Source organism: Podarcis raffonei, chromosome 5, assembly GCF_027172205.1.
Source record: "Podarcis raffonei isolate rPodRaf1 chromosome 5, rPodRaf1.pri, whole genome shotgun sequence".
Classification (NCBI taxonomy): domain Eukaryota; kingdom Metazoa; phylum Chordata; class Lepidosauria; order Squamata; family Lacertidae; genus Podarcis; species Podarcis raffonei.
In genome coordinates, this window is record NC_070606.1 from 41388530 (window position 1) to 41402252 (window position 13723).

The 13723-nt window shown below is 43.5% G+C and overlaps 1 protein-coding gene and 1 long non-coding RNA gene across 4 annotated transcripts in view; one reads left to right on the plus strand and one right to left on the minus strand.

Annotated features, from left to right (window-relative positions):
• LOC128414096 (uncharacterized) overlaps positions 1–13723 on the minus strand; it is a 270502-nt gene that overhangs the window by 99396 nt on the left and 157383 nt on the right. The gene's annotated exons all lie outside the window — the stretch shown is intronic.
• Positions 1294–13723, plus strand: part of STK32C (serine/threonine kinase 32C) — a 158397-nt gene continuing 145967 nt past the window's right edge. Inside the window, exon 1 of one of the 3 annotated variants that reach the window (XM_053388819.1) lies at positions 1294–2007. In XM_053388819.1, coding sequence (XP_053244794.1) covers positions 1917–2007 — 91 coding nt within the window. In that variant the 5' untranslated portion in view covers positions 1294–1916. Of the gene's footprint in view, positions 2008–2405; positions 2427–13723 lie in introns of those variants that run through there. The other 2 variants (XM_053388820.1, XM_053388821.1) reach the window with 2 other exon arrangements.

Consider the following 13723-nt stretch of genomic DNA (forward strand, 5'->3'; position numbering starts at 1 on the left):
CACGTGTTGCCAGAAGGAGGCGTACTGGGCGCCATTCAACTGTCTTAGGGACTCCACTCTGGATTTGCGTAGGGTTTACTCCGTAGACTTTTCTTCTCCCGAAGATATCTGGCAGTGGAGGTTTAGGATCAGAGTTTTCCTTCTCCTAGGTGGACTTCGACTTACCTTCCCAGGTTGACAAGACCCATCTGCCACTCACTCCCTTCTACAGCATGTGCAAATTAAATAAAACAATAATCAGCAATATAGCAGCATCTCTGAGCAGCTTCAGATGACTGAGGTTGCCTGACCTTTTAATTTCCCACCATGCCTCCTGTTGAGAAGAGAAGAGTTTGGATTTGATATCCTGCTTTATCACTATCTGAAGGAGTCTCAAAGCGGCTAACATTCTCCTTTCCCTTCCTCCCCCACAACAAACACTCTGTGAGGTGAGTGAGGCTGAGAGACTTCAGAGAAGTGGGACTAGCCCAAGGTCACCCAGCAGCTGCATGTGGAGGAGCGGAGACGCAAACTCAGTTCACCAGATTACAAATCTACCGCTCTTAACAACTACACCACACTGATCATGTCTGGCACCTGGTGTTAAATTAAATTGGCAGTTGACTCCAATCACCAAGTGGTGCTCAAAGCATGGGAAATGTTTTTAAAAGGTCACTGGGCAGGCATCAACAATGGGCCCTGCCTAGACACTGTGGCTCCAACAACTGCCCAAGGATGTCAGGTTCTGGCACCATTCCTCTCCATCCCGGTGCATTTTGCATGGACCACTTGGAAGAGCAATTTCAATCGGGAAGTGACCAGTCACCCTCCAATGGCCCTTGAGGAAACTTGGGCGTATTCTGGAGGTCATTTGATGGCATTCTTTTTCTGTGAGCACCCCATAATCAAACCCCTTTCCCTTTTTCTCCAGGTTATTGTAGACCAAGAAAAGAAAACACTCTCAAAGAGATCTTAGTTTAACAACAACAGCCAAAGCCTTTAAACAACAAAAGGGGGGCGGGAACACAAGAGAAATGTCCCCTCCCCTTTGCATAATAATAAACTTCCCCTCCTCATCCTGTTTGGATACAATTTTTACTCTGCTGGCATTTATTTTTGCTTTGAGGCGAACAAGCAGGGCAATCTGGAGTCGGGCATGGGCAACTAGCGTAGCCTAATGCCACCTCACCCTCCACCATCTCCAAACTGCCACCTCCTCCAGCGAGCTGCGTTCGGATGATCTCAGAAGGTGAAAGGTAATCCCCACGTTGGCACGACTCGAGCGCCACCTAGCCGGGAAGTGGCGAGTCTCGCGTTCCCTGGAGTTGAGGGCAAGCGGCTCGCGAGTCTCGCCGTTGTAAACGCGCACCCGCGCCGCGGAACACAAAACCCCGACCGCTCCGGGGGCGCGCCTCGTCTCCAGCAGCGTCTTTGCGCGGGGAAAGCCCAGAGCTCTGGTGAGGCAGGGGGAGGGGGAGAGAGGCGTGTTGCTTGAACAAAACCAGGGCGATTTCGATCGTGTGTTCAGAGAGGGAGAGAGAGCGATTGAAGCTGAAGAGGCGCTCCCGTCTCTCTCCGTTCCCCCAGAGGCTGACGGGGAGTAGAAGGGACCCCCTTCTCTCCAGATCGGGAAGGAGGCGCCCAAAAAGAGCGGGCACTTGGCTCCTCTTCTCCCTCCCCCAGGGCCCTGGGGGTGCGCGCCGCGCAGACAAAAGCGAGAGACTAGAGACGGAGAGAGAAAGAAGCAAGCGGCTGGCAGGGAAGAAGAGCCCCTCAGACACGTTGCACACAGGCGCACAAACACACGCGCGCCCTCTCTCCTCTCACACACCCCAGATCCATCTTGAAGGTGCTCTCCCGTGCCGTCTCGCCGCCGCGCCCGGCTCGCCCAGCTTCCCGGGACTTTGGTAGGGAATGCCCTGGCGCCTCCTTCGCCAATGTTTCACTGGAGCAAATGGAAGAAGAGGATGGGAGCCAGCATTTCCTCCTCGTCTTCCAAGAGACCCGTCTTCGACGAGAAGGAGGATGGTGAGTAAGAGCAGCCCTTTTCTTCTCCCTTTCTGCTTTTCAAACACTGCCCATCCTTCCTTTTACGCGCGGAGGGCGCGTGTGGACTGTGTATGTATGTCGAGGGAAGAGTCCGGCTCAGGAACTCCGCTCCGGAAAGGGTCGTCGTGGGACCCTCTAAGGCGGCACTTAGGTGGAAAGTGAAATGGCAGGAAACTCAGAAGTGCTTTGTGGAGTGGGGGGGGATCGATGGGCTTGAGATGCCTCCGACAAGACTGCCCGGAAATGATGTAGCCAATTGCGGGCGCATGGCCGGGCAAAGAGGCAGTTTCTGTAAGAATGAGAAGAGTGAATGAAGATTGGGGTTTGTTTTCTGCCTCTGAAGGGGGCATATGGTGTCCGCACGGTTCTGTGTCTGTGGTTTATGCCTTTGTCATCCTGTAAATTGGCTTCTGAGCGCAAACGTATACAATTCATAACTTAAAAAATAAATAAGTCGCATATCCGTATCAGATGCAGAATCTGGAGCTGGTAGTATGCAAATATCACCATTGTATAGATATAGGAGACTTTATATTATAAAGCCTCCTATATCTATATATTATAATTCTATGTCCTTTTCTTTTAATTTGATAAAACCATGGGGGTGGGGCTAATAGGATTAGACATTTGCACCTGTTAACGGCAGAGGATTATGGAACAAGGAGAGCTGTGAAAATTTGGTAATGGGGATTAGGCTCTATAGATCACTTTTGATAATGGAGATTAGGCTATATAGACTGCATGCTCCCCTTTCCAGCCCCACCACCTCTGAAGGAGGGGTAAAACCAAGATCCTGCCACAACTCAGAGATTGTGAAAAGTGGTGATAGTTTATCGTTTTTCTTGTTCCTTGTGTGCACTTGACAATCTGTGCATGGCTTTGCAGGGTGGGCTGAGTAATGGAAGAGCAAGCTGCAGCAAGCCTGTGTACATTTACTCAGGAGTAAACCCTTCTGAATTCCTAGAGGAACATGCACAGAATTGGATTGTGCATGCTACAGGTCCTCTCAGGATTTGCTTACATTAAACTGGTACTACCATACAGAATTAGCAGGACGCACTGGTAAATGCTAAATGGTATTATTCCTTCTATGCATTATTAATATTTTAGCAGTGTTCATTGGTTTCTGTGATAAAGAGTGCTGAGAAAGAAACTGAATCACAGGTGCCCTACAGGACCCAACTCACTGAAGGTTTAGAGTGCAAAAGGAAATATAAATTTCTAAAGAAAATGAACCTCTACACAAGCCATTAGTTTCTGAACGCTCTGAATAAGCACTAAGACCCAGCCATCTATAATTTTTATTATATAAAAAAATTAAAAAATTGTTCAGTAGCACCTTAGAGACCATCTAAGTTTGTTCTTGGTATAAGTTTTTGTGTGCATGTACAGTTCTTCAGATACCATGCACACGAAAGCTTATACCAAGAGCAAACTTAGTTGGTCTCTAAGGTGCTACTGGACACACACACTCTCTCTCTCTATATATATCAACTGTGTCAGACCAACACGGCTGCCTACCTGTATCATTTTTAATACAGTAGTACCTTGGTTTACGAATTTAATTGTTCTGGAAGTCTGTTCTTAAACCGAGGAGCACTTTCCCTAACGAGGCCTCCCGCCGCCGGTGCTCTTCCACTGTTTGGCTTCCGTTATTAGACCAAGGTAAAGTTTGCAAACCGGGACACTACTTCCGGTTTTGCGGAGTTTGTAAACCAAAAAGTTCATAAACAGGGTTGTTCTTAAACTGAGGTACAACTGTATTAGAGTGGTAGCAAATTTTCCTGCAAGATAGCTTTTGGAGTTAGATGTGTTTACTGTGTTTGATCGGAGAACTGTTGGAAAACAGCCCAGTGTCTCACATCTGCTGGTCACTTCATTTAAAAGACCCTTCTTTATAGAATACTCGGTAAGATTCTGTGCCTGAATAAATCATCACATCATAAATGTGTTAGAAATAAGCTACACAATTTGCACTTCTATTTTAGTTTGGTAAATTCATTTATAAATTATCTTTGAACAACTTTAATACCTAGGAATCTCTAAACAAAACTTTTCTGCCCGTCAAGAGCCTTCCCTTTCATTTTCTTGTCGTGTCACTGAGCTGGATTCAAATTACCATTTTTCATATTAGAGCCTGCTTATTCTGATCATTGGTACATCTAGCTCAATGTTTATGGTGATCTGCAGTCACTCACAGACAGACGACTTGGAAATGCTGAAAATCAACTCTGGGATCTTCTGCATGCAAACACTGAGCTGTATTCCCCACCTCCACCCCTAAAATAGTTGCAAAACCTGTGTGTGTGTGTGTGTGTGTGTGTGTGTGTGTGTAATGTTTTAACTCATTTTCCTGATTTTCAAAAAATAAAAATAAAAATACTATTAATTCCTCATAAGTTTAATAAGTGAGAAGAACCCTGTATATAGTGATCTTGAAAATGCATGCTAAGATCATTTCCATTACCTTGTAAGAAAAAAAAAATGCAGAACACCTATAAATTTAGATGTTAATTGGCTCCCATGTTTATCCCATATCCTGAGTGAGCCATGGAACTGAGAACTTCCTTCTTCTGCTACTCTTAATGGGTAGACTGAGTGTTACTCGTGAGCTGAGAGATCCCATGCTAATTTGAAGATGGGCTCTTCTTGACCTGGTGAGGTAAAATGCACCTTGTTGGTCTGTGACTTGCTTCTGCTCTTGCTAGAGGAACAATCCTGGTGGAGAGAATTAGCACGTGAACAAGTCCCCAGATTCTTTTGGGGATCGAGCAAGACAACTATTGCAAGCTTTCTTTGGCAATAACAGCCTTCCTCAACCTAGTGCACTACAGATATTTTGGACTTCAACTTCCCTCAGTATATGGCTGTGCTGGCTGGAGCAGATGCCCAAAACATCTTGTGGAGAGAGACCAGGTTAGGGATGGCTGGGCTGGATATATAATATGGCATAACTTACAGCCCTCTTCAGGTGTTCAAAACAATGCATGTGGGTTTAAAGTGTGGAGGGGTGTGCATGCAAGACCTGCTTCCTTTGTCTGCTCATGCACCATGTTCAGCTGAATGTGGTTAGAATCCTGCACAATGAGGGTTCCTGACTGAAGGGAGGATTCTAGCCTTGTTTAGCCAAGTGCAGTTAGAATCTCTCTGTCGATCTTCATGCTAAACATGTGACATTCGGGAAAGGTATACAACAAGGAGATGCTGGTGGTGGGGATGGCATAGGTCCCCCCCCACACCCTTGCCCAATTTGAGGACTGAAAAGGATGATTCCTTTATCATCACAATAGTTCCGAGAGACAGTACTGTTGATAGACCAGGACAGAAATGCACTAAACAACAACCTAGTTTGCTTTTGCTTTTACGAGCTCTGCAATGTGGTGTCTATGTTGTCAGATGATGGCTCCTGATGGTGAAAGCAGAAATCTATTTTGTTTTTGCTCTTAGGGAATAGGAGCTGTGCTCCTGCATGCATTTGTGACCACCACATCACTGTGCTCATGCTGTTAGGCCTAAATGAATTGTGCGAGAATCAGCATTGTAGCTTAGTTGGCCTGTGTTGCTTCCAGATGTCCTGTTTCTTTATCCCAGTTTCTTTACGGAAAGCTTGTGTGGAGATTATATGCTGTCCACTGTTAACAGAGCATCAATTTGGACTTGTTTGTGTGGAGGTGACATGACTTCCTGTCCATCGCTATTCCTCCTGACTGCATTTGTTTGCCCATCACTTTCCTTACTGCCAGAAATCTGTGGTTTTTTTTAAAAAAAAGCAAGTTTGTTGTACCAGAGTGCATAAATCCTCTTTAATTGCACAAACCTAAATTTGTGGTGTGTGATTGAATCCCTCTTGCAAAGCGGCGAGTCTGGAGTCTTATCAGAGACAGTTCTGATGGTCAGTCCAGTTGTTATTCAAGATGGTGTGCTGTATAGGCACTTCATTACATACCAGGAAATTCGCATTGTGGAATTGTAGTTGATGGGGAAGTCTTGTGCAACAAACCCACTCCCCCCCCAAAAAACCAGACTTCTTATGATAAGGAAAGTGACTGGAAAATGCACTGGGAAGTATGAGATCACAGCTGCTTAGCATCTAGCCTCCCTGCAAACAAATCAGAAGGAGTGATCAATAAACAGGTCATCTGGAAGCTATAGAATTTAGAGCAGAATAGAATAACATCAACCACACACCCCACCCTTCACAATCTCAAGTTAAATTGTTTCAACTCGGAGGCCACAAACAACAGCTGACTAATAAGCCAAGCCAACCTTTGTGGACCCCACAATCTGTTCCCTCCTTTCGTATGTGAAAAAACCTTAGGGAGGGTCCTGTTTCATTTGCACTGGTATATGCAGAATATGTCTGAAAGCGTAAATGTCCCTTGCTGTGCTGAAGAGACAACTGTTTTCTTTTTTTTTAACTTTCTCAAAATGGCAGGACATTTGAAAGCTTTGGAGAGAGGGTCTGTGCCCTTGGCGCACTGCTTACCAGAGCACCTCCACACTCCGGGCAAGCGGATCAAACATTTTTCTCACTGTTACTGATAGTTTCTTATATTACACCTACACTTGAAGCATCAAATTCTGGTGTGATGTGAGCTTGTCACTATATGAAGGAAGTCGAGAAAAATTAGTGAGGGGTGATATAATTCCCAGGTCTTCTTAAGAAACCTGCATTCACTTTGGCTGAGCAATCAGGCAAAATTTAAGGACAAGTTTTAAGGACATAACCCTTCATATTATGTGAGTCATGCAGCATGTTTTTGAATTGGTTCACGATATACACTGGAGAAACTCCCCAGTTCAGTTGGACAGAAAGGAGAGATTAGCTCAGGTTTAGTCACTGACTGTGGTGCCCTGCAGATGTGGCAGACTCGGACCCTCATTGGCCCCAGCCGGCTAATGGTCAGGAGTAGGGGAGGTTATGGTTCAAAACATCTGGAGGCATCATGCTGGATATCCCTGGGCTAGCATAGTGATGCTTAGTGCTATGCTCTGGTCAGATGCCAGTTCCCTAGGGGCAAGGCAGAGCAGATATTTCAGGACCACAGATAGCTCCAAGCAAACAGTTCACTCCCACAAAGGTTTTTTTAAAAAAAATAATCTTGCAATCCCACCACATATGATAAAATGTACCTTCCCCTTCTTTATACCTCCAACAGTTGTTTTATACATTTTGGCCAATTTTACTGGTGTGATATACCATCTGTACATCATTTTCATGTAATTTTCCTTCAACAATATACAATCGGTAAATTTCAAATCCACTTTCCAAAGTCTTATCCAGTCCTCAAATTGTATGTTGTGACCTACATCCTGTGCCCACTTAATCATTACTGATCTGACTTCCTCATTTTTGGTTTCCCATTCCAACAGTATATTATATGCCTTCTTTAATAGTTTGAAATTATTGTCTATAATATCCTTTTGGAATTTTGAAACCGTGTAAGTAAATCCTTTCTTATTCTACGTTGTTAATGAAAGTGCATACGCCTGTTTGCGTATTGAATGTGTTTAATAAAAAAAAAAATCAATTAATTGTGCATTTAATTATATATATATTTAATGAAACAGATTGTGTGTAGCAAATAATATTAAATATATGGTAAACAGTTTAATTTAGGATAGGGAAATTTAATTTGGAGTGCGGCCCATGGGTTCTCTGTTGAAATACTCTTGTGACCCACTTAGTATGAAGAGCTGGACCACTCTGCTTTTGAGTCTTCAAGGGTCAACCCTCTGGCTGAAGGTAGGCAGGCACCCCCATCTGTTCCATAGTTCTGGCCTGGTGTGTGCCAGGTGCCACTGGGCTGGTGAGGCACTGGATCTCCCAGGTCTGTGGTTATCTCATCTCTAAGAGGAAGATCGGAGCCCTGAACTAGGTCTGGCTCCATAGCTGGAGGCTCTCTAGCCTCTGATTCAGACTCTTGATCACTACTGGAGTCATGACACCTGTAACAGGAGGACAAGGAAATCTGCATCAAAATATGAAATATTTTAAAAATAGAATCCACAAGGCTTAGAACTGCCTCCCACAACTTATGTAACTCTGGCTAAGACAACAGGTTTAAAGCAGCTTAAGTGAAGCACCCATTAAACCACATCTTTTACTTAAATCACACATTTTTACTCCTCCTGCCTCAAGTTAACCAAGCCGTAACCATGTTGTAAAAATGGGCTCCATGGACAGGAATACATTTTCTATTTTTGTTTTCTCTAGTATTGCTTTTTGCCATACACAGGGAAGTGTTTTCCTTTATAATGTGCTTATTAAAATGTCTTCTATCTCAGGGCAGCTAACAAGCTCTAAATAGACAAGCATATAGATGGATAGATAGATCACAGCAACAATTCAGCAGCGACTAATATTAGTGAAAGCGCAACTGTTACCTGACGACACCACGTGCTTTTAAAACATAACAACAGATAGCAGAGTGAGTAAAATAACTGAAGCCAATAACACCCTAATAGAGAACCAGAGGCTCTCTATATTTCTCTCTCTCTTCAATTTTTTTTTTAATCTTGAGAGCCACATTCCCTTATGAACCATCTTCCAGGGGCCACGTACCAATGATGGGTGTAGCCATAGGCAACAAAAGGTGTGTGTGTGTGAGGGGGGGAGACTACGTTTCACCCTCACCAAAGAGGTTCCTACACACCCACTCTATCTTTTATCCAGGCAAGCAAAAAACATAATCACTGTTAGGGTGGATAAAAATCAATGTATGTGTGTGTTGTTTTTTTTAATCAGATTTTGAAAATTTAAATATGATTTTTTTATTTAAATTGGATTTTTTAAATAAAATGCTTTTGGAGGAAAAAATTTTCTAAAGATATATTTCTACTTAAGTTACAAAGGCTATTCATCAGGAAACAAAGATTTGTTTTAAGTTTTTCATGTGTGCTAAAACTGAGTCTTAAGGGTTTAAAAAAAATTGTTTAACCACATCAGTTAACAAATATGGATACATATGCTATAATGTTATTGTTTTAGTTAAATAAATTGTTATTAAGGAAATGATTATTTTTCTCCTTCCAATAAAGTACAGCAGAAAAGTTGTCCAAATATAAACAGTTAACTTATTAAACCTCACAATAATTTCATAATTATCTGTCTTTGTAGATCTAATAGAACTAAATCAGTATTTTTTTATATAACTGTGAAAACTACTCTGAAATTTTATTATTCCAAAAATGAAACCTTCCTCTGGTTGTAAATATTAAGATGGTACCAGCAAGAGTGAGTCTTTCTGTAAAAAAAATGATATAAAGTCTTACTGACTAGTGATTTAAATCATGATTTATATTGATTTGATTTCAATTGTGATTTCAATTGATTTGATTTAAATCGAATCCACCCTGATCACAGTACATTGTAGACAGACGAAAGCACTCAATGGGGATGTGTGGCCCAATGGGGTCTGAAGGGCTACATTTGGTCACTGGTCCCGAAGTCCCCCACTAGTGGTTTAAAGCTTTATTCAGCCACAGAGAATCTCAGTTTCTGTTGTGTTATCTTTGGAATAGCAGTCCTTCATTTACTCAGTCTGGAGACTCCAGATGACAAACCACTGCATTCCAATAGCACCTGAGTTGTGTACACCACCAATGTAAAGGTGGTATTTCCCCTTCGCAGTAGAGCACAGTCAGCGTGGTATTGACAGTCTTTATTGTTGATTCAAGCCAAAAGTCAGAGGAATTGGCCACCCTCCAGGTGCCCGGCTTGAATCCTTGTTGACCTCCCTGTCAGCGACTCCCGGCAAGACCAGGCGAAGTCTCAATCGGCGATCCTTCTCAACGTGAGAAGAACACACCACTTCACCCCTCCCATTCCCAGGGAGGGGAGAGAGACAGACAGAAATGTATTTACATGCCTTTATTTCTGTCCTTCCAGCAGTACAGAGAAAACGTGACTGCACTCTCTCATCACCAACAGCAGAGAGAGAAAAAACTCCTCCCATGTACTTCCAGTACATATCATGTGACACTCTGAGCTAACATCCTGTGCTCAGTGCACTGAATAGACTGTCCCTTGTTCCCACGGTACAGTCCCAAAACATCAACATCCTGTTTGGCTTTCCAGCCACCTGGAGCTCGCTTCTGCATTGCTCCTTTTTTGTAACATTTATTACATATACACAAGAAACAGCTACAGTTCAGAATTACGCACCCGAACCCGTTGAGTCAGATTCGGGGAGTGGCTTCCTACGATTCCCATGCCAAACGTCTTTGATCCTTATGTTTCATTTCCCTCCTTGTCTGTGCTGATTTGAAAACCCCCTGCCTTCCTGAGTCCAAACTTCCTTCCCCAAGCCTCTGGGTGGTCGCAGGGCTCTCCAGCATCCCTGAGCTCCTGTTCTGCTTCTTCTGTCCATTGCTCCTCCGAATCCTCCCTGACAACCAGTTTTTGTGGTGCAGCGTTTGCAATTTCAAAGTGCAGTGTTTGAAATTTGCCAGGTGCATTTTGCACCTGGCTATCAGCCACTTGTGACCAGGTGAAGATGCCCAGGTCCCAGCATGGCAGCTGACATCTCCACCACCTGGAGGTCCATGCCTGGGGATCTTTGGATCTTGCCTGTTTCCACACACTGACAGCACATCCTCTAGAATTCTGTCCATGATATTTTATCTACACAATTGGAACAAATTTCAGGAACCAAAACGTCACATTGAAAAATATGGTTTTCAAGCTGTCTGGCCACCAAATGGCAACTAGATATTTCATTTTGGCGACTGTAACCTTATTCTAAGGAGCCATTTGGCACCTAGCTTACACATCTGAGTTTCAAAGACTGTTAACGAGGCAACTTCGCTGTGTCCTTCTGCATGTGTGCATATGTTTAAAATGCCATTTTCCCAAAAGCAGAATGGAACGTTTTCGTTGGAGCTGTTAGCACAGCAAAAAATTCCATCATTTTTGAAAGTGCAGAACTTTCTCAATTCCCATCTCACCCTCAATTCATTCTCTAATCCATTGTGATTATATAGGTATATATATATATATATATATATATATATATATATATACCAGAGCTGTGAGGTTTTAAAGTAATTCAGTCAAGCGTCAATTGTACTATGCATTCTCTTGAAAATTGTATGCACTTAAAAGGAGAAAACTACCTCGGATAGCGGAAGCAGTATGCCTCTGAATACAGGCTGCTTGTGGCCTTCTTACAGGCATCTGGTTGTGTGATAATAGGAGAATGGATTAAATCCCCTGGCCTGATCCAGCAGAGCTGCTCTTATGTACCTTTTAAAATGAGGACATAGTACTAAGAATATGGATAACAATGATGTGTTACCCCCCTCGTGGGTGGGTGGGATTGTTATGCAGTGCTTTTCTAAATATATTACCATTTCATAGAGATGTATTTTAAGCATTCCCAGCTCCTCCATATATATATATATATATATATATATGAAGACATTGCTTGTTAATATATCCAGAAGCAATTACCGCATTGTTCTGGTGTGCTCCTGTTTACTGGCACAGCATGGTTGCTATGGAGACCCCTTAAGACATTTTGGGGACATCCCTAAATAAAATGTCAATTAATGCCTTATATTTTTGTGGGAGAGAGACAATATTATGAAATCCGTGCTCTCATTATGACCATGTCATATTGGGTTAAAAATAAAATAGTAGTGCTAACTAGAAGGCATGAGATTCTCTCTCTCTCTCTCTCTCTCTCTCTCTCTCTGGAGTTAGTGTACAGACAAAAGACACAGGAATGCAGGAAGCTGCCTTCTATCTAGTCAGAATACTGGTTCATCTAACTCAGTATAATGACCTGCAGTGACTCTTCAGGGTTTCAGACACGGCATTCCCAGCCATTCCTGGAGATGCTAGGGATTGAACCTGAGACCTAATGAACACAAAATGTATGTTCTACCTCTGAGCAACAGCCCTTCCTTATCAAAGGTCAATAGAAGCTGAGGGGATGTCCCAGTGCTGGTCTACTTGTCCTAAGGAGAGGAGCCAGAAATGGTGTCTGGGCAGGGGCAATGTGGCCTAGTTGTCATCCCAACAGTTCTTCAACCTGCCCCTTCCCTGGGATGAAATGGGCACTGGATTCGCAGCTGTGGTGGTCACATTCTGCCTTCAAAATCCCTAAAGGACTATGGAGGAGGGTAGGTTACATGTCAAACAAATAGTGGGGCTGCACAGCTGGCCTTGATATTGCACAACACCCTACCTATGATATCCACGTATTGTGCTGAATAGGGAAAGCTTACGAGCAATTTGAGTTTCAAATTGTGCAGAAATTGAGAAGCATACATGTTAGGCCAGGCTGTGGAGCTGTGCAATGTCAGTGGCCAGGCCAGAGGTGTCTCCTATGCATGGTGTCTCCTTCTTGTGGAACAAGCATGATTGAATTATACAGGCCGGGCAGCTGCTGTGTGTGTCTGTGTGAAGGGGGGTACTTCTCATGTCTGGAGCAGTGGGCAAATCTGGCCCAGCCATGCTGAAACTGTGTGAGACTCTCCCCCCAAACACACAGTCTTTTCCTGACATGGCTCTTTAATTGTGCGCTACATTAGGAGTTCTGTATTTGCTATGGTAGATCACAGCAGAAAACAGAGCCTAGACAGGAAGCTGGTTGTAAAGAACTCTCTCTGTCTCTCGTGTAGACTTGGTCCCCAGCAATGTTGGCCACATACCAGCATGGAATGATGTACTGCACCATCTGCAATGCAGAGGTTGAAAGTGCTTAAATCAGCCTTCACAACCCCCCTACATTAGTGAGGTCAAGAGGTGCTCTTGCTTTTATTTTGTATTATATCTTTGTGTAGAGTCCAAATGCCATTGTACCTAATCAGAATTGATTTCATAGGATGAGGCACCTGATCCTTGACAAATCCACTTCTTACTGCTGTCCTTTATTAGGGTGCACACTTTAAAAAAGATCATGCTTCCCCACTTTCACCTTTTCACAGTATGACGGTGAAATACTCAAGCAATGCTCTGCACTCTTTGTTTATTTACTGTACAGTATCCAAAGCCTGAATGTGTCTGGTGTGTATTCTGGGAAACCAAGGTATTTCATCTGCAGAGGAATTCATCTTAGCTTGAAATATGTCTGTGGTTTTCTTTAAGAATGATATATATGTTGGCTCATAGAAATCCTGTTGTACAATTTTTAAAGGGTGATTCCTATTCTCAAAAAGTTATATTAATATACCCCATAGATGAAATGTATTTTGATGTCCACAGACAGCTCATCTTATGGTTCTGTCCCATTACAGCCGCTCCTGTTGTGTAGCATATCCTGTCTTATCTCAAGTTGTCCAGGGAGTTCAGAATAACAGGGGAGCTGTCCAACAAGCCCAAGCAAGATGAGATGTTGCTTCAGCACTGGTTCGGCTTCTACTGAGCTATTTCTAGTTGACTGCTGCCTCACTTCTTCCTTGACTGTCCTCAAGGAGGAATTGGGTATCCTTCTCATGAGTAGGACTCACAGAAAGTTGTCCTCACACATTTAAATAGGTACTGGACCTTCAGCTCTGCTGTTTGGTTGGACCTGTTGTCCCCTCTGCTCCTTGGGTGAGTTGGTGGGTAAGTTGGTGCGGAGATAAGACTAGTGAAGGTGTTGCAGTTTCTCAGACTTGTGGCCTCTTTGAACTGGGTCTCTCCCCAGCTGCAAGGGTCGTTGGTCTCTGTTGCCTCTCCTGGAACCCAGTTCGCACTAGGGCTAGC